This window comes from Rutilus rutilus (genome assembly GCF_951802725.1).
Source record: "Rutilus rutilus genome assembly, chromosome: 25".
NCBI classification, from domain to species: Eukaryota; Metazoa; Chordata; class Actinopteri; order Cypriniformes; family Leuciscidae; genus Rutilus; species Rutilus rutilus.
Window position 1 is genome coordinate 26,499,859 of NC_140229.1, and position 19,909 is coordinate 26,519,767.

The following is a 19,909-nucleotide window of genomic DNA, read 5'->3' on the forward strand; positions in this document are numbered from 1 at the left end:
GCCAATTTTTAGGCCTTTTGATAATATTTTATACTATTATATACTATAATTAAATGTTATTTATTATAATATATAATATTTAATATTATTATTAATAATGTTTTAATAAATGTAGGGCTGGGATAAGGTATAAAATAACTATAAATCCAAAGCTAAATGTGACCTTTTATTTCTGTAGGCATTACTATGTGTTGGTGTTTATTTAAATTAAAAGTTATGGTTCATTATGGCCTGTAATTGTTGTTGATAAATGACTTATAAAATGTTAATGATGGCTTTCAAATAAGTTTAATGGCTAAAAATACTGTTTAATAGATGTATTGGTTGCACTTTATTTTACAGTGTACTACTTACCCACAAAAGTACAGAGTAGTGTAAGGTAACTACATGGGTTAAGTTGAGGTTTAGTGGTAGGTTCAGGGTCAGTACCTATAGTTGTTACCCAGTAGTGTCATTACTACAGTAAATAGGCCTATATAGTATACATGGGGAACAGGACTGTAAAATAAAGTGCTACTGATGTACTGGGAATCCTGGCCTTTGTTATTTACAATCTACTACCTTTGTTAATTTTATATTAAAGGTGGGGTAAGCGATGTTTGAAAGTTGGTCCGACCGACACAACAACAAACGCATGTAGCCAATCAGCATTAGGGGCGTATGACGGTGTAGGAGAGAGAACGAGCAGGAGGGAGATCTGAAGAAAGACTGTAGAAAGAGAGATGGCTGAGAGACATTACAAAAGAGAGAAGCTCAGAGGAATATCACTGGGAAATGAAGCGTTATGACCAGGAAAGAGCTTTAGGATCCGCGTTAATACTAGAAAAGCTGTCCAGCGCTGGAGAGAGCTCAGCGGGGAAGGCCTGATAACAGGTGTTGCTTTGTTTCGCTCCACACGCGAGTAACACTGGGTTTGGGGGCGGAGCAATGAAGGGAAGGGTGTGTTTGTTTGGGTTGATCTCAAATATCAACAATGTTCACCAACGACTTTGAGAAATAACACACTGCACCTTTAATTTGGGTGTTCAGTGTCAGTATTTTTGACTAGTTTTTGGTGTTAAGTATAATTTAATCCCAGAAGCCTGTGTGTGTAATTACTCAAATGTAATCGATTCAAAGCCTTCGTTAATTACATACAGGCACAGATATGACTCCCTGATTGCATCATGTGACAGACTGTCACAGACAGCTAGTCCAGCACACTGTTATCAGGAAACCTGTGCTGAGAGATTAGAGTCGTGATGGATGGATGGATGGATTAACACTTGTACTTGAGTGCTGGTGAGAGGGGTTAATAGTTATTCTTTAAATTTACATATTAACATATTTTTCCCTTCCATTTTCTCGTTGAGAAAAACTCGAAACATCATGTTGTGTCATCGTGTGAACTTAATGGAAAAGATGACTCTAATGCCTTTCTGCAGATGACCATACTTATCTTTTACACCGCTATTATCGTCCTGACTTTCTGTTCTGAAGCCACGGCTGGCCATGTTTTAATACAGCATGTCGAGATTCTGTGCTCTTTTACATTTCAGTCGTATCTAGTAGTTTGAAAGGGGAAAAGACGTTTAAAAAAGTGTTGCATTGACCTGAAAGTCACCTTGTGTGGTTTCTATTGCTGTGTAATGAATCAACCCATAAGAATCGCAGAAAGTTTGGCCCCTCGTTTGGTTTTCATGGTCGATCATTAGTGCCCATCCTCCATTATTAACCACTGTTAATTGACCAGCTGACCAGTCCAGTGAAAACACAAGCAGCTGTCGTCATATTTCTGCTCTTCCATTCATTTTCATTAGACACAATAAACCATGAGCAGTATTTAATTCTTACTGTCGTCTTCAGAGGTTGTGTTCTGCATTAGCGACACTGTAGAAAGTAACATCAGCAGTTTTTCTGTAATGTTAGAGCCATGATTGAAGAACATTGTTTGAGGTTAAAACGAGCTTCAACAATCAGTTGGTCAGCCGATGCGCTTCTGCAAAAGAGCCGAGTTTGACGTCAGCGCACTTCCTCGTGTGATGTGGCAGGAAGCCTGGCTTTCCTGTCCCGGGTTGTTGTTGTTTTGCTTGTAGAGGATCCTGAAAGAGGCGAAGGGACGCCGTGATCCGCCTGCTCATTACAGCTGGAGATGCTCCTTCCCCATCCCGCCTCCACATGTGGACACACAGCTCCAGACGACTCTCTCTCTCAGGCTTCGTCTCGCTGTCGGCGGTTTAGGGGCTTTTCCAACATCCACTTTAATGATGTTTAATCAGACCCTCAGTCGTGATCTTCATCTTGTGTAAACTGATGCATGACTGGTAAGATGGCAAGAGATAAAACGTTTCCTCCATCCACTATACAAAAATACTTTTTGGTAACACTTTATTTTACAGTGTCCTTGTTACATATGTTACATGTACTTACTATAGTATTAACAGTAAATTATGCATAATTACCTGCAACTAACCCTCAACCAAATCCTAATCCTACCCTAACCCTATAGTGAGTACATGTAGTTAATTAATATTACTCAGTACTTAAATATGTAATTACACTGTAACAATGACACCTTAAAATAAAGTGTAACCTACTTTTTTTGTAACATGAAATCTTTTAAGAACCATTTATTGCAAAAACTCTTTTCTGCATATTTATGTTGAACCTCGCTTTGTTACACACACATGCAATCGTTTAGAAGGGGTGTAACGATTCATGCATATGGATCAAGTCATCTGGCAACTGACTAATGATATGATGTCAGGGCTCCAGACTAACTTTTTTTATTAGGAGCGCTGTAGCCCCTGACTTAAAATTTTAGGAGCGCAAGCAGAAAATTTAGGGGCACACCTTCACATTTTCCCCCTAAATAACTATTACAGACAAATGCTTTGATAATAAATAGATTAAGCGTACAGAAATTATGGTGCAGTTTTATTTTAAGATCACAGGGCTCCAGACTAACATCTGAGGGCCGCGGCTCTAAGTTCTACAGAAAGTATTTGGTAGCACTGTGGGATGACAAAGCACTGAGATAAATTTGAGGTGTATAGATAAAGTTAAATTTAATTATTATCCTTCATAATGTCTTAATATTATTTCAAAAGCAAAATGAGTGACAAAATAGATATTAGGGAGTGAAAATAGCCAATAAGCACCCTCAGCAGCTGTTTACAATGGTAATTTAGTCTTTTTAAAAAAAATAAGTGTGAGTTTTCCTACTTCTTGAAACTTTCAGTTTTATAAATAGAGACAATCTTTAAAGGATGAACAAAAATGTTTTGGTCGACACATTAAAAAAAAAAAACATTTTAATAGGATATAGTTTTGAAGTGCTGTAAAAAGATGTGTAGGCTACTTTCATAACCACAGTATACCATAGTTATAGTTATGCCTGGTTCAGAATACGCAATTTTTTTGTCTGTTATTATAGTCAATGTATCAGATTACACGATTTCGACTCCTAAAAATCTTGTCATGTCCTGGACAAGAAACATTGTCAGACTACACACTGCTTTACAACCAGTCATCTCGAGCCGTCTCACACACATATTCACTCGCACATGTACACACGCACTCACTCACTCACTCGCGCACACACTCTCTCACTCTCTCTCGCTCGCTCGCTCACTCACTCACTCACTTGCGCGCGGGCAGCCGGGCACACACACACACGCGCGCACACACACACACACACTCATTCACTCGGAACCCTTCATGGAGGACCGTTAAAAAATTAAACATGCTAGTCTTCTTGTCGTGATGTCGTAAACAAAGCATCGCAGACGCGACGTCGGTTGTCGCCCACTATGAACGAGATGAAATTTACTGGTCGCACATGTGCGACTGGATGTAAAATTTAGTCGCACACTCTCAAATTTTGGTCGCAAAATGCGACCATTTGGTCGCAGTCTGGAGCCCTGGATGTATCGATGCAACGTGTCAAAATTATGTTTAAGATGCACATTTATTTTGACTCTTTCATGCATGCAATGCCTGTTGAACGCTCTGTATTTTTGTATATTATTTTAAAAACTAAATTGGGACACATGATTGCAGAGAGTAAATGTAAATGTTAAATGTTAAATTTTGGATGCATTTGTCAAAATAGGCAAATAATGTCGTGAAATTGATGGCCCTCTAATCTAATTAAACCATAACCGTATCAAGGCATGATATTGTATCAAGGAGAATGATTGTCGTGGTGAACCAATCACATCACAGCATCTCGCGTTTCAGAAAGACCAAACCAACATTTGTCATCGGATTAGAATGATTTGGTTTGATTCCCTCCAGAAGCGTCTCACACGATTGCGTTTCCGAACACCAGCGAGAGAGCATGACAGCGGTTATTGTGTTTCGTCTGACACTCTGAGAGACGCTCATTTATGATGGAGGAAGAAAGAGCCTGATTGCAGCAACAATATTTATCCGCAAATGCTTTATGATGCGATATTCCAATTTTACCCATAAGATAAATTCACAACTTTGGATGGAAACAGCTACTGATGGGTTCAGTGAGTGAGTTTGATTGGTTCCTACAGGTGACCTGTGAGTTTGATTGGTTCCTACAGGTGACCTGTGAGTTTGATTGGTTCATACCAGGTGACCTGTGAGTTTGATTGGTTCATACCAGGTGACCTGTGAGTTTGATTGGTTCCTACAGGTGACCTGTGAGTTTGATTGGTTCCTACAGGTGACCTGTGAGTTTGATTGGTTCATACCAGGTGACCTGTGAGTTTGATTGGTTCCTACAGGTGACCTGTGAGTTTGATTGGTTCATACCAGGTGACCTGTGAGTTTGATTGGTTCCTACAGGTGACCTGTGAGTTTGATTGGTTCATACCAGGTGACCTGTGAGTTTGATTGGTTCATACCAGGTGACCTGTGAGTTTGATTGGTTCCTACAGGTGACCTGTGAGTTTGATTGGTTCCTACAGGTGACCTGTGAGTTTGATTGGTTCATACCAGGTGACCTGTGAGTTTGATTGGTTCATACCAGGTGACCTGTGAGTTTGATTGGTTCCTACAGGTGACCTGTGAGTTTGATTGGTTCCTACCAGGTGACCTGTGAGTTTGATTGGTTCCTACAGGTGACCTGTGAGTTTGATTGGTTCCTACAGGTGACCTGTGAGTTTGATTGGTTCCTACAGGTGACCTGTGAGTTTGATTGGTTCATACCAGGTGACCTGTGAGTTTGATTGGTTCCTACAGGTGACCTGTGAGTTTGATTGGTTCCTACAGGTGACCTGTGAGTTTGATTGGTTCATACCAGGTGACCTGTGAGTTTGATTGGTTCATACCAGGTGACCTGTGAGTTTGATTGGTTCCTACAGGTGACCTGTGAGTTTGATTGGTTCCTACCAGGTGACCTGTGAGTTTGATTGGTTCCTACAGGTGACCTGTGAGTTTGATTGGTTCCTACAGGTGACCTGTGAGTTTGATTGGTTCCTACAGGTGACCTGTGAGTTTGATTGGTTCATACCAGGTGACCTGTGAGTTTGATTGGTTCCTACAGGTGACCTGTGAGTTTGATTGGTTCCTACAGGTGACCTGTGAGTTTGATTGGTTCCTACAGGTGACCTGTGAGTTTGATTGGTTCATACCAGGTGACCTGTGAGTTTGATTGGTTCATACCAGGTGACCTGTGAGTTTGATTGGTTCAGGTGACCTGTGAGTTTGATTGGTTCATACCAGGTGACCTGTGAGTTTGATTGGTTCCTACAGGTGACCTGTGAGTTTGATTGGTTCCTACCAGGTGACCTGTGAGTTTGATTGGTTCCTACAGGTGACCTGTGAGTTTGATTGGTTCATACCAGGTGACCTGTGAGTTTGATTGGTTCATACCAGGTGACCTGTGAGTTTGATTGGTTCAGGTGACCTGTGAGTTTGATTGGTTCATACCAGGTGACCTGTGAGTTTGATTGGTTCCTACAGGTGACCTGTGAGTTTGATTGGTTCCTACAGGTGACCTGTGAGTTTGATTGGTTCATACCAGGTGACCTGTGAGTTTGATTGGTTCATACCAGGTGACCTGTGAGTTTGATTGGTTCAGGTGACCTGTGAGTTTGATTGGTTCATACCAGGTGACCTGTGAGTTTGATTGGTTCCTACAGGTGACCTGTGAGTTTGATTGGTTCCTACCAGGTGACCTGTGAGTTTGATTGGTTCCTACAGGTGACCTGTGAGTTTGATTGGTTCATACCAGGTGACCTGTGAGTTTGATTGGTTCCTACCAGGTGACCTGTGAGTTTGATTGGTTCCTACAGGTGACCTGTGAGTTTGATTGGTTCCTACAGGTGACCTGTGAGTTTTTCCTGACCGACTGATTTTAAGAGTAATTTATTCGTGCCTTGCATGTCTGACTGCATATGATAAATGTCATGTGATGTTCCTCATTTGTAAGTTGCTTTGGATAAAAGCGTGTGCTAAACGAGTACACTGCTGCAGACAGCCAGTGAAGCCAGTGTGGTGGTGTTGGCTTATTGTCTTTACCAGTCTTTACGTCTCATCACATTCAACTTTGGCTGCAAACAAACAACACATTTGTGTGTGAGTATTTCTTTTGCTATGTGATTGTACAGTGTGCAGATTCTGTGAGAGCTTTGTTAGGACTGCAAGAGAGATGCATCAAGATGCATTTTCTATGCCGATAATTAGCATATTTATTTATGGCATCAGCTGATGAGTCTTGAAGTGCTGAGAGCTTGACTTTGACAGCCAGCACAGATGCACAGGAGCTTCATTAGTCTTTTGTTGAACAGTTATAAACTGTGTAAAAGTGAGCTGAGCAATTTGCCACTTTCTATTTATTTTCAAATAGTTTTTCAAATTTAGTATATATTATGTATAAAAAAAAAAAAAAAAAAAACATTTAATTGCAGATGTGTTATTTGCTTTTTAAATAGATTTTAAATAACTAAATATATAGTGTGATATCACATTTATCGTCTTTATATTGGCCATCGGCCTCCTTGCTCTCGACAGTTTCGGCATTGGCCATAAATGAGTTCATATTGGTCGCCCGCTAGTGCCTGTGCTGCTTGCTGGGAAATATCTGTGGGAAACTGTGGAAAGGGGATAATGTGGTGAAATGCACGTTTACGCACATGCTTATTGACCCTCAGACTGATGCTAGTGTGTTGTGTCCCTGCAGCCGGGACATGGAGAGCAAGGAGACTCTGCGCGGGCTGCAGAAGATGGAGGACCGGCCGGAGGAGCGCTTGATCCGGGAGAAGCTGAAGGCCACCTGCATGCCCACCTGGAAGAGCGAGTGGCTGGAGCGGCGCAGCAGGAGAGGCCCGATGGTGCGAACACACCACACCAGTTATTACACATCTCCAAATACATATGCACAGGGCAGTGTTTAACACCGTGCTGCACTACATCCAGCTGTTATTGATGCAGGAACACATCTGCAGAAACCAGGCTAATTGCTTACGGCCTTAAGATGTTATGCTCATGTTAGATTCAGTTTATTTTGTGTTCATTACTAGTATTTTTCTGCGATAGTGTGACAAAAGGTTTATACAATTAATTATATTGGTAACAATTATAAAGATTTAATTAGGTAACTACATTAGTACATTTCAGTATTTCTACAGCATTTTATTAATCTTAATGTTAATTTCAACATTACTAATACACTTTTTAAATCAATTTTGTGTAAGTCTGTTAATATTAGTTAATGCGCTATGAACAACATGAACAATTGAATTTTATAAACTAACATAAACTAAACAATAATTCTTTATACAATTAATCTTTGTTAGTCCATGTTAGCTAATGTGATTAATGTTTACAAATGAAACCTTATTTTAATATTACTATATTACTGTTTTATTATTGTAATAATAGTTATGTTAAAATATTAAATATGAATTTATAATATTAAGTATTATAATATATCAAATAAAATATTATTACTATATGATATTAATAATATTACTATTGAGATCTTATTTCTTTTTATTAATAGAATTGATGTCATTATAAGGGTACTTTTAACATACATGACCTCACATTAATGGGGCTCATTTTGAGGAATACCATATAAAAACCATACCATATCAAACTCGCTTTATATTCCAGTTTTAATTGTTTTGTTTTAGCTTGAAGTTAATTTTATAATGCTCTGAATTATGAAGATTTGTTTCTATTTTGGTTAAATGGTGTAAAGTAACAGACTATTGATTGAGATATAAATGTCTAGACAGAACACATTGTCACCATTTTCTTCTGCTTTACTCTTATGGCATCATTACTGATTCTTCAGTACATTACTGATTTCTACATTACTACAGTTAACAATTAAATCACTGGATTAATTGGCTAGTTAACTATTGTTAACTACTGTTAATGGTTAAATCGTTGGATCGGATGCCCTGTTACCAAAGATAGCAGTAAGGAACGGGAAATGAGGAGTTTTGCAGGTCTCCTCCTGAGAGCCTTCCTTACGCAAGCATTATTACAGCTGACCCTGTTGAGGAACTCCACACTGTGTGCTCGAACGCTCCACCGCAGTTTCACTGGGGCTGGACACTCAGGGGCCGTTTATACCACAGCTTTCAACTAAAAGCTGAAAACGTTTTGTCCGCTGTAGCTGTTAATTTACACAGTAATGGCATTTGGGGGCCTGAAAACGCAAGTTTTTGAAAACGATACCATTATAGTCTCCATGTAAACTACCAAAGCATGAATTTGTGAAAACATCATATGTATTACATGTTCAGTCCATAGACGCATAGTGTTTCTTTACAAAGTGACATTCACTGATCAGTGTGAACGGAGATCGATTTGAAAACGTTGTCGTCTATACGCGAGAAACGCAAAGGAAAAACTTTCCATTTTTAGTTAATCGTTGTCGCGTAAACGTACCCTTAACTAACGTTTTCTCACTGGAAATAACAATTTTAGTAATACAAAGCATAATCTCAATGTCCACATATTGGCCAATGTGACTCATCCCCACAAGACAAAATCAAAGATCAAATGAAGCTCAGGAAGCGGGATGGAAGCAGTGTGTGATGTGTTTGTGTGTGTGTGTGTGTGTCAGGTCGTGAAGCCCATCCCTCTGCGAGCCGACGGCACTGAGGCGGGCAGCGACGGGCACAGCTCGTCCTCCTCTCACAGCAGAGGCCATCGCAGCCCTTCTCCTGGACCCTCCTCATCCTCATCCTCCTCCTCCACAAGGACTGCTGGGAAGCCCGATTCTCCTGGTCTGCGCAGGCGGAGAGGCTCCCCAGTGCCTGTGAGTTGGTCACATTTCCATTGTCTTCTGCTGGCATGAATTTTGTTGTTGTATAGATGAGTGTTTTGGGTTTCTGCAAGTCTAGTTCACACAAAAAGTCATCATGGATATAAATGTGCCGGTGATGAACATGCACTGTATTATTGTGAGCACTTAGAAATACAGTGAATAATTCTGGATACTTTGTTACAAATTGTTTAGATTTTTAGAATGTGTTTTTAGATGTGCTTCTTCCATCAACCGGTTAAATTTAACAGCAGTGCATGGATGATGCGTAAAAGAGGCGTGAACTTTCAATATTTCAGAGTGTCAGATTTCCCCCGTCTTATATTCATAAGTGGCAGATGGAATGGGACGAGTGTCACAGATATATGTTACATGAAATAAATCCTAGTATAAGGCTTTCCTCAGTCATTTCAAATCTAGGTATGATCAAGTTGTTTTTAGGTGCCATTTAGGTAATTAGAAATTCACACATGGTTATTTACTAAAAGGTGAAGAACAACCATCATGGCTTCCTTGTCAAACTCCAGTGACAGTTAAACATTTTACTGGACTGTGCTGTTTTTTTTAACGTATTTTATAATCTTTGTCTTGTATTAATCTTTTTGTTAATTGTATGACATTTATTCACTTTGTTCTTGTCATAAAGATTGCCTTGTTGCTGACATGACGTTAGAAATAAATAATAATAATAATAATAATAATGATATTTTTATGGATTACACACTCCTTAAATGGGAGTTTGTGACATTTTCCATTTATGTGGTCTTAAAAATATGGTCTGAATGTGTGTTTACAGAGCGGCAGGGTGACGCCCCCCCGCAGAGCTCCCTCCCCTGATGGCTTTTCCCCATATAGTCCCGAGGAGACCAACCGCAGGGTCAACAAGGTCATGAGAGCCCGCCTCTATCTGCTGCAGCAAATAGGACCCAACTCATTCTTGATTGGCGGAGACAGTCCTGACAACAAATTCCGGGTGTTCATTGGTCCACAGGTATGCCATGTCCCTATATCCAACGTGTATAAATCCTGAACAATGCACTAGTCAAAGAAAAACCCTTGAACAAACATGTTTGAACTGCCGTTTTACTATGGTTAGTTTCATATTTGAAGGGCTTACTAAATGTTAGTCGACCAAAATGTTATTAGTCGGTTAGTCGCAGAAAAAAGAAAAACTTTGCGAAGTGACGCAGTCTGTGACGGACAGATCATTAACGGCGGGTTCTTGAGGTAATTACAGTATGTCGGGCAGTAAATCCAAACGTTTGCCTATCATCCATCAACCTCAAATATGGATTATCAATTGGAACAGGATAGTAGTAGCAACTTTACATAACTCTATCAATATCCTAGATAAACGTGTGCTATTATTAGGTGCACATCCAAGTGTTTGAGCTGAAGTAGAGTGTGCTTTACTGCATGACATGGAGGCGCCGGCGCGATCACTTTTTTTCCTGATAACAGTGGAAACAACCAAATATTAATTTTGTCCACTTGCCTCACAGACATGAGAAATACATCTATAGAAAGCTTGAAATGTCTACAAATACTCTCTGCTTATGTAATCCGCATGAAAGGTGCATTTCTCTCTAAAGGTGTGTCCACTTTACTGCGGAGATGAGAGTCCGCATCGTCAACTTCATCTTTGCAGCGACACTGACTCAGAAAACGCTAGTTTATTAATAAACAATTAAAATGTCTCCCAGCTATTTTTTCCAACACGTTTATAATCATTACTTTTGTCGATGCTTTGCGGCAAGCTTTATGTGTGTGCTTGAGTGTGAAATAATCATCCCCAGTATATATTTACGTAATTAAATTAATATAAACATGAACGGCTACTAGTCGGCTAGAAAAAGCTTTAGTCGGGGGAAGCCCTGGTGTTTATGAAAATTGGTAGCCTAAAGATTTGTAAAAAATATGGTTCTGTTTCCTCACTGCCTAATATAGTATATTAATGTCGCTTACATTAATATTTAGTTATTCCTCATAAATATGATTCCCCTTGTGTTGTGTGTGATCAGACCTGTAGCTGTGCGCGAGGGACGTTCTGCATCCACGTGCTCTTCGTGATGCTCAGGGTCTTCCAGCTGGAGCCGTCAGACCCCCTGCTGTGGCGCAAGACCCTCAAGAACTTCGAGGTGAGGTGACCGTGATCCAGCCAGATCTCTGGGCCTGTCCTTACGCTCAGATCACTCATGCTTTGCTTTCATTCAGGTGGAGAGCTTGTTTCAGAAGTACCACAATCGGCGCAGCTCACGCATCAAAGCTCCCTCACGCAGCACCATCCAGAAGTTTGTGTCCCGCATGTCCAACTCGCACACGTCATGCACCTCCAGCGCCTCCCCATCCAGCAACGAGAGCAGGTCGGTAAAGCTCGAGAGACTCTTATCCTGTTGAACTGTGTGATGATGTCAGGCTGTCCCTGACTGTGGATCTTGTTTTACTTGCTCTTTTTAAAGAGGTCCTATCATTCATGGTTTAGGGCTGTCACTGTATTTTAACATTTTAATTGCAACAATCATCGTGTTGGTTTTTCTTCTTCTACCTCTTAAAACTGAGCCTGTGTGTCTACTCTTGTGAGCAGTATGAAGGATGAGGAGGAGCAGATGTGTCCCATCTGCCTGCTGGACATGCTGGATGAGGAGAGTCTGACGGTGTGTGAAGAGGGCTGCCGAAACAAGCTCCACCATCACTGCATGTCCATATGTAAGTACCAAGAGAAATATCAGTGGTCGTATCCCAGATTATCCCACATCACCTACTGTGATATTTAGAGTAGTCGCAGGAACTAGAATGGACTTCTGAATCTGGCCACATCACAGGAGGTATAGCAGTATTATATACAGCATTAGCCCAGAACACTTCAGGCCTGGTCCAGAGTGAGCGTGTTTAAGCCTTTTCGGCCCATTTCTTTCAGCTACACTAATGCTCTAGACATTAACCAGGCATTTAGGTGCACACATTTGATCAGTTATTAGTCTGCTAATAAAGACAGTAGCTACGTTTACATGGACACCTTTTGTTTCAATTGGAATGAATCCTAATGTAATGTTTACATGAACACTAAATAAAGCGGTCGCGTTGATGTGTGCATTTATACATCACAAGCTTCAGGTTTCTGATGTTTGCGTATACTAACCGTTCTGATTTTCTTTGTTTTAAAGAGCAGACATAACATTTATCCTTTCGGGTCCTAGTTAGGAGACGACGAACACATGAACCGTTGTGCCGTGGTGCTTATATTAATCAAACCCTTTAAAACGGCCCTTCCCGCAGCTAAAACAAGGCGTCTGTGGATGAGAGTCCGAAACAAGGACTGATGGGACGTTATAGTGCTCCACTTCACAGACGATGAGTGGAAGGAGAATTGTAGAATGACAGGACACTCATTTATGACACATTACGTCCTTACACATGAGCAGTACTTTCCAGTTTCGGTTTTCAATCAGATCAAGTGTTTACATGTGCTCTCGATCGGATTAGGAAAGCTTTAAATCACCTGTTATAATTTTAATCGGATTTGGCCAATTCATTCCGATTGACGTGGTAATGTGTTTTTATTTTTATATTATTTTATTCCCACTGTGCTTCTAGTCCGATTAAAACCAGATTATTAGGGTCCATGTAAACACTGATATTGCTAGGGCAGTAAATATTAAGATAGTGTCAAGAATAAAGGCTTTGGAAGATCTTTTAAATGTTGTTTCGCAAATGTTAAATGCTCATTCATTGCCTCTATTACAGAGCTCTTCAAATGATCTCCCCTCGTGCTAAAACAGCCAACAACTCAACAACCAGAGATTGTTGCATAAAAATGCTGAACAAATTAAAAAAAGAAGTCATGTATGAACACCCCCTTAGGGATCTCTGAATTACCAAATGTAGTCAATTGGGTAATGCAGTAAATAGGCTTGATATTGCACAAATCTGTCATAATACTTATAAAAGACATGAGGATTCCTCGCAGGAGATGATTTGAAGTCTGACTAGTTGTTTGTTGAACGAGCATCCTTGCCCTATATCCCCTGACAGCCTTCATGTAATGATGAGTGATGTGAACATCTTGTGCCCTGTTTGTGTTTCAGGGGCTGAGGAGTGCCGGAGAAATCAGGACACGTTAATCTGCCCTCTGTGCAGAGCCAAGTGGAAGTCTCATGATTTTTACAGGTAAAGATGTAGAAGCGTGATCGAAGCTTAGAGAATTCAGCCGTTCATGTTTAAAGTGAGGCTAGAGTCTTCAGTTACAGATGTTTATGAGCATTAAGTTCCCTACATCAGGAATATGTTCATGACCCATAGACTGAGATGAGATCATGTGGAGGTCAGGGTGGCTAGATGTCGAACTCCTCTCTGGTGGTTAGGTGAGCGAGACAGCCCGGCACCAGCCATGTTTGTGTGTGTCTGCCCGGGATTGACATGCTAGCGGCTAGTCGGTTTTTGGTGTTTTCTAGCTTCCCGCAAATCATCCAGAGATTCGCCCCACACACAATGATGCCCGAAACCAAACCCTGCTGTTTCTTCTTTAGGAAACTGCAATTATTCTAATTTCATGAAGTAAATCCCCTCCATTTGTCTTGGCTGACTGTGAGATGGCATGACTGTTGAGAGGTTGGCACTTTCAGACAGTCAGTGCATTATGGTCTTGCCATCTCAGCTTATGAGAACACAAACCACGGGTTCGGTTTGTTGCCTTTTGTGATGTTTTTCTGAGCTATTAGACCTTAAACATGCATGCGTTTTGTCGTGTTATGAGACACAATGGCAGCCATTAGTATAAAAACTGTCTTCTACAGTCAGAAATCATTCTGATATGATGATTTGATGCTCAAGAAACATTTCTGATTATAATCCATGTTAAAAAAAAGTTGCGATGCTTTTTTTTTTTTTTTTTTTAAAGAGAACCACATTTTAATTGAAATCGAAACTGTCAATTTTGATCAATTTAATGCATCCTTTCTTAATAAATGTTTAGTTAAAAATCACACTGTTTTGAACAGTAGTGTACAGTGGATGTTGCCTTAAAGAGCTGTGTGTCTGTGTTTGTGTGTAGTTTTGAGGCCTCATCTACAGTGGAAAGCACAACAAACCACTCCCAGAGTCAAACCACCGCAGCTTCCTCTTCATCGTCTTCATCTCTTCAGGCCGAGAGCTCCAGATCGGGGCAGGAGGGCGACTTCTCTCTCCCACAGTACGGAGTGCAGCACATCCCGCAGACTTACACAGAGCTCGCCGAACCCTGGATCAAGGTGCCGTACACACACACACACACACACACACACACACACACACACACACACACACACACACACGATCCTGCATCAGGTCTTCAGACAAAAAAACTCATTAAAGTGACCATTCATGAACAAAATGAACATGGCTTCCATGTATTCTTGAACCTATATAAGACCCAGTAGTTGACCCAAAAATAAAAATCCTGTCATCATTTACTCAACCTCAAGTTGTTCTGTATGACTTTCTTTCTTCTATGGAACACAAAAGAAGATATTTTGAAGAATGTTGGTAACCAAACAGTGTTGGTTCCCATTGAATGTCAAAATAATTAGTGTTCTGCAGAAGAAAGAAATGAATACAGGTTTGGAAGAACATAAGAGTGAGAAAATGATGTCAGGGTTTTTGGCTGGACAACGCCTTTAAAAACGTGCACAACAGAATAGATTTTATTATAGGCCATCAATATCTCAAAAATAATTGTTGGCTGCCAGTATTGGCAAAACTCACTATATTTTAGGGAATCTCACATAAACTGACATATCTAAATTCTCATTACTGTAATGCAATGGCAAAAAAAAGATTTAAATGCAGTCGTAAGAATTACAGTGTTACCAAACATATCTATTTCAATTAAATGTGGTTCTTTTGCATGGTAGTATTTTTCTTTTATCATTTAATTTGTAACAATAATATGCAACAATGTACGAAAGCTTTCTGTTTTTTCTATTTTATTTCTTTTTCAAAATTGCAGTGAAAAAAGTGACCCTTCTGATTCTTAATGTTATTATCTGACGTGAACGGTCCCGCTGACGGTCTGTTGTGTGTGTTCATGCGTTCCCTCAGGTGTTTGGTCTGGAGCTGGTTGGCTGTCTCTTTTCCCGTAACTGGAACATCAGGGAGATGGCCCTCCGGCGGCTGTCACATGACGTGAGCGGGGCGCTCCTGCTGGCCAACGGGGAGCACTCATTGGCCGGGGCGGGGCCGGGGGCGGGGCTGGGCACGGTGACCGGAGAGGTGGTGGTGGAGTCGTGCTGCAGTGTGCTCTCCATGGTCTGCGCCGACCCCGTCTACAAGGTCTATGTGGCAGCACTGGTGAGAGGCTTTATAACACTCACGCTTGCCCCTGATACAGCAGCTGAAGATATAGGGTTAGCACACTGAATAAACAACATCACTTCAGTAATACTGTCAGTAGTATATTATCTGTTAGACATGATGGTAACACTTTACAATAAGGTTCATTAGTTAACTACCTTAGTTAACATGAACTAAGAATGAACAATAGTTCTTCAGCATTTATTAATCTTAGTTAATATTAATTAAAACTTTTACTAATACGTTATTAAAATCAAAGGTTGTATTGTTAACATTAGTTAATGCACTGTGAACTCACATGAACAAACAATGAACAGCTGGATTTTATTAACCAACATTAACGATGAGAAATACATTTTTTACAGTTTTTATTAATCTTTGTTAGTTCATGTTAGTTAATACATTAACTAATGTTAACTAATGAACTTAATGCAAAGTGTTACCGACATGACAATGAATAAGTGCTTCAGTCGAACAGACTGCACAGGTTAACAGTGGTTCCCACTCTCTTTCTGCCCCACATGAAGACACGCTCAGACAAAACATTGCTTGCACAATCCTATAGGATTTGAAACTTTGTAAATGACACAGTACTAAACTTCTGCAGGCTTCTCTTTGTGTTCGTGATGAATCTCTAAGTGGCGTCTTAACTTGTTCGGCTGTCATACTGTCAGAAGCTAATGTTTTCAGGCCCAGACACAACACACTGTGGTCTCTCTTCATTACCCACCGCTGCTCTGGTGAACCCGAGAGCCATGCCTCGTCTCTTGTCTTCACTGGACGTGACAAAGCGAGCGTTGCAATCCATTACTATAAGTCCAGTACTATATTCCTGCAATACCGGAGGGGCATGAGTTTACTCTCGGGGATTTGTCATGTTGTGTCGCGCCACATCCAGTGTAGACAGCATCACTGATTATAATGGCTTCTGTCTGTTTTTGTTGCGCTGCTCGCGTCTGGTGTAGACAGACAGTGTTTTGGCAGCTGTGACATTCGAAGTACATTCATCATCTGCTTTGTTTACCTGCCACTGGCAGTCCGTTCACAAAAGTGTCCATGCTCAGTGCAGAACCGTGCATCATCCATTTATATTCTCACACGGCTCCCTGCAATACTCTGATTCCTCAGTCGCTCCATCTAGGGGGCTGTTATTACACGACAACCTCTACAACCAGGACAGACCACTCAGGCTGTATTGAGTCATCGTGAGGTCATTAGATATGTCAAATTAATATTTTGTGTTCAACTATTTACTAGTGGCAATAAGGATAATTTCGCAGTGGGGTCTTGTATAACCCTGAAGAGTAATCTTTTGCATAACAATCTGCTGACTGTACACGTTTTATAACTCCAGGTCACGCCGCCTCAGTTTGGTAACCACTGGGTTACATTCATTCTTTATTATTCAAACACTCCAGCCCTAATTATGTCCATGCAGAATCGTGAAGTGCCGTGACATGTGAGCTTACTCGACCACTGTTTCACATGCCTGACCCACTGCTGTTATCATGTGACCACTTCACTTGTCATGTTGATGGCGTGTGATGCTTCTGTTGAGATCACATGAACGAGAGAGATTGTGGCACGGCAAAAGGAAGTTGCACAATCCTGCACGAACCAAGAGCTCCTACAGTCATCAGGGCTGGTTAAACCCGAGGACTGGCTCATCGTTTTGGCTTGGTGGCCTTTGCTCTTTCATTTGCTCTTTTCATTTAGCTTCATTAACACCACAACTCAGGACAAAGGAGAATGTTCACATGACCTGGTCAGAACGGGTGACTGAGCCACATTGAGGAAGATGTGATCACTTTGGCTGGTTTCAGTGTCCTCCATCATACCACGGGTACGTCCAAATTGGACTGGTCAATATAGAATATGCAACAAAGCAAGTTCTTTGAAGAATCCCAGGTCACTAAAAATCCCAAATTTGCCCATTGTCCTCTGTCCATCATCATGGCTCCTCCTAATCATCCCCATACACACTGATTGGCTTCATCACGGTCTCCTCTCCACCAGTAAGCCGGTGTGTGGTGTGTGTTCTGGCTGCCGTCGCATCATCATCATCATCATCATCATCATCATCAGGTGGTGTTTGAGGAGATTCCCCTCTTCCATATGTAAAGTGTTTTGAGTGCTGGGTAAAGTGCTATGTGACGAAGAATTATTTTAAGTTAGTGTTCCTTCAAATAGAAAACATTGACTCTTTTCACATAGCACTTACACAAATACTCATTCCCTAATTTTAAATTGCAAGCAAAATGATGCAATAACACCAGCAAAATGCAATAATACCAGTAATATCTGATCTCCCAGCCCTTCGCCTATAGACTGTTCTCTCAGTAAAAATCCCAAGAAATAAAACAGAAATAGCACAAAATACCGTTTCATGGCCCTTAATGCGTTTTACTTGCCATTGGCTGGTGTGCAAAAACATCATCATTGAATACAATGTCTAGATATTTCTTTTCCTTTTGTCAACTTTGATCTGAGGTTATCTGAACCGGGCCAGAGTGCTAAAGTGCAACAAACCACGCTGGCTAGTTTTAAAGTTCACTTCAAACCAGGAAGTCTGGAAGCAGCAGGGATCCTCAGACTGAAGCTGGGAAAGAAAGGTTTATTTTTTTTCTTTCTTTCATAACCTATTTTTCCTCCTTAAAAACAACAAACAAACCAACAAAAAAAACAATAGCTCTTGCTGCTCGGACTTGGTGTCTTTCCCTCAGGCTCTGTGCTCCAGTGAGCCGCCTTTATGAAAACAACAAGCGTTTTGTCCGTTCGGGGTTTTCCAGCAGTTTTTCTATATTCTTCGAACACGCACCAGGAAAGAGGGCTGTCTCTGTGAACTAAAAATACTACAGACAAAAGCTTTCAGGACGTTACCTTGTGTTAGACTGCTCTGTAAACACTGCAGTTGTGTAGCGCTCTGGCTGATCTGAAGTCTGCTTGTGAACTAAATGTGGCGAGTTCAAATGTCATAATGTTTCACTGTTTATACTTGACGTGGAGTTATTTTTTGCATGCAGAGGAGAATTATTTGATCCTTTTAGTGTGTGTGTGTGTGTGTGTGTGTGTGTATGTGTAGGCGGGTGAATGTGTGTGTGTGCTCGGGAGGGGTGTGTATGCTGTGTTAATCAATGCTGGGCCGCGCTCCAGTGCACTGTGCTATCAGTCACCACTTCCCAGCTCTCTCTGGGAGTCAGGGTCAGGGTGAACTCTTTCTCACACACACACACACACACACACACACACACACACACACACACACACACACACACACACACACACACACACACACTGTAGCACTGTTAATGTACTGTAGTCAAGCCGATCACAGGACTGTTCAGACCTCAGGGAGAATACGCTGGTAATGCAAATAATTAATGAACTGCAACTAATCACATACTTGTGTTTGTGTATAAAGGCTTTTAAAATAGAAATGCGTATCAGCTTTTAAAATGGAGAAGAAAAGGCGTCTTGTTTCTTTTGTTGTTGACGTCAGAGCCAATCAAACTCGGTCACTGTGTAGAAGCTAGCTGTGTTCGGCAGATGCCAACATGGACATTTTCAAATTCGAGAGACTTTTAAACACAACACTAAAACAAACAAACAAATAAAATAAGTGAATCCACATTTAAATGTTAACATTTTTACTTTTGGACAGTATGTTGGTACTATATTTGGCCATCACATGATGCCCAGTGTTGGGATGCCTTATTTTGTGATATTTATGATAAAAATTGTGATTCTGATTGAAAATGTATTGTTTGTTGTTGTTGTTGTTTTAAAATAATATAATCTCTTTTTGCTTTGCTTCTTTGTAGCACAGTTTGACCACAAATGTTGTAATTGTATGTTAGTATGGCAATAATAATATATTAATATTATTTTATTATTTTGATAGTTATTATTACTAAATATTATTATTATTATTATTATTATTATTATTATCATCATTATTATCATCATCACTAAGTATATTAAACAAAATAAAAATAGTACTATTATAATTTCACTGTAAAGTAAAAAACTAATATTTAAGAAAAATACGAATTTTATTTTATAGTACATCTAAATTTCCAATATTAATATTTATTGCCGTCTTAATTTCTTCATTTTTAAATGTTAAACAATCATGCTTTTATTTGAGGAATACTCTTAAAGCTTCTCTTTTGTTGACAACACGCACTTTCAGGCCTGGTTTCACAGACAGGGTTTAGATTAAGCCAGGATTAGGTCATAGTTCAATTAGGACATTGAAGTAGCTTTTATAAACGTGCCTTAGAAAAAAACTTCACTGGTGTCAATCTTGAGACAAAACAATGGCACTGACATATTTTAGGATAT

At 40.3% G+C, this 19,909-nt stretch overlaps 1 protein-coding gene across 2 annotated transcripts in view; it reads left to right on the top strand.

The window, feature by feature from the left end:
* The window catches only part of map3k1 (mitogen-activated protein kinase kinase kinase 1, E3 ubiquitin protein ligase), a 62,091-nt gene that overhangs the window by 25,899 nt on the left and 16,283 nt on the right, over positions 1-19,909 (top strand). Inside the window, exons 1-10 of one of the 2 annotated variants that reach the window (XM_084400705.1) lie at positions 2,069-2,303; positions 7,139-7,289; positions 9,038-9,232; positions 10,035-10,229; positions 11,260-11,376; positions 11,453-11,601; positions 11,823-11,944; positions 13,324-13,405; positions 14,289-14,484; positions 15,314-15,562. In XM_084400705.1, the coding sequence (XP_084256831.1) occupies positions 2,293-2,303; positions 7,139-7,289; positions 9,038-9,232; positions 10,035-10,229; positions 11,260-11,376; positions 11,453-11,601; positions 11,823-11,944; positions 13,324-13,405; positions 14,289-14,484; positions 15,314-15,562 (1,467 nt within the window). In that variant the 5' untranslated portion in view covers positions 2,069-2,292. Of the gene's footprint in view, positions 1-2,068; positions 2,304-7,138; positions 7,290-9,037; positions 9,233-10,034; positions 10,230-11,259; positions 11,377-11,452; positions 11,602-11,822; positions 11,945-13,323; positions 13,406-14,288; positions 14,485-15,313; positions 15,563-19,909 lie in introns of those variants that run through there. The other variant, XM_084400704.1, reaches the window with a different exon arrangement.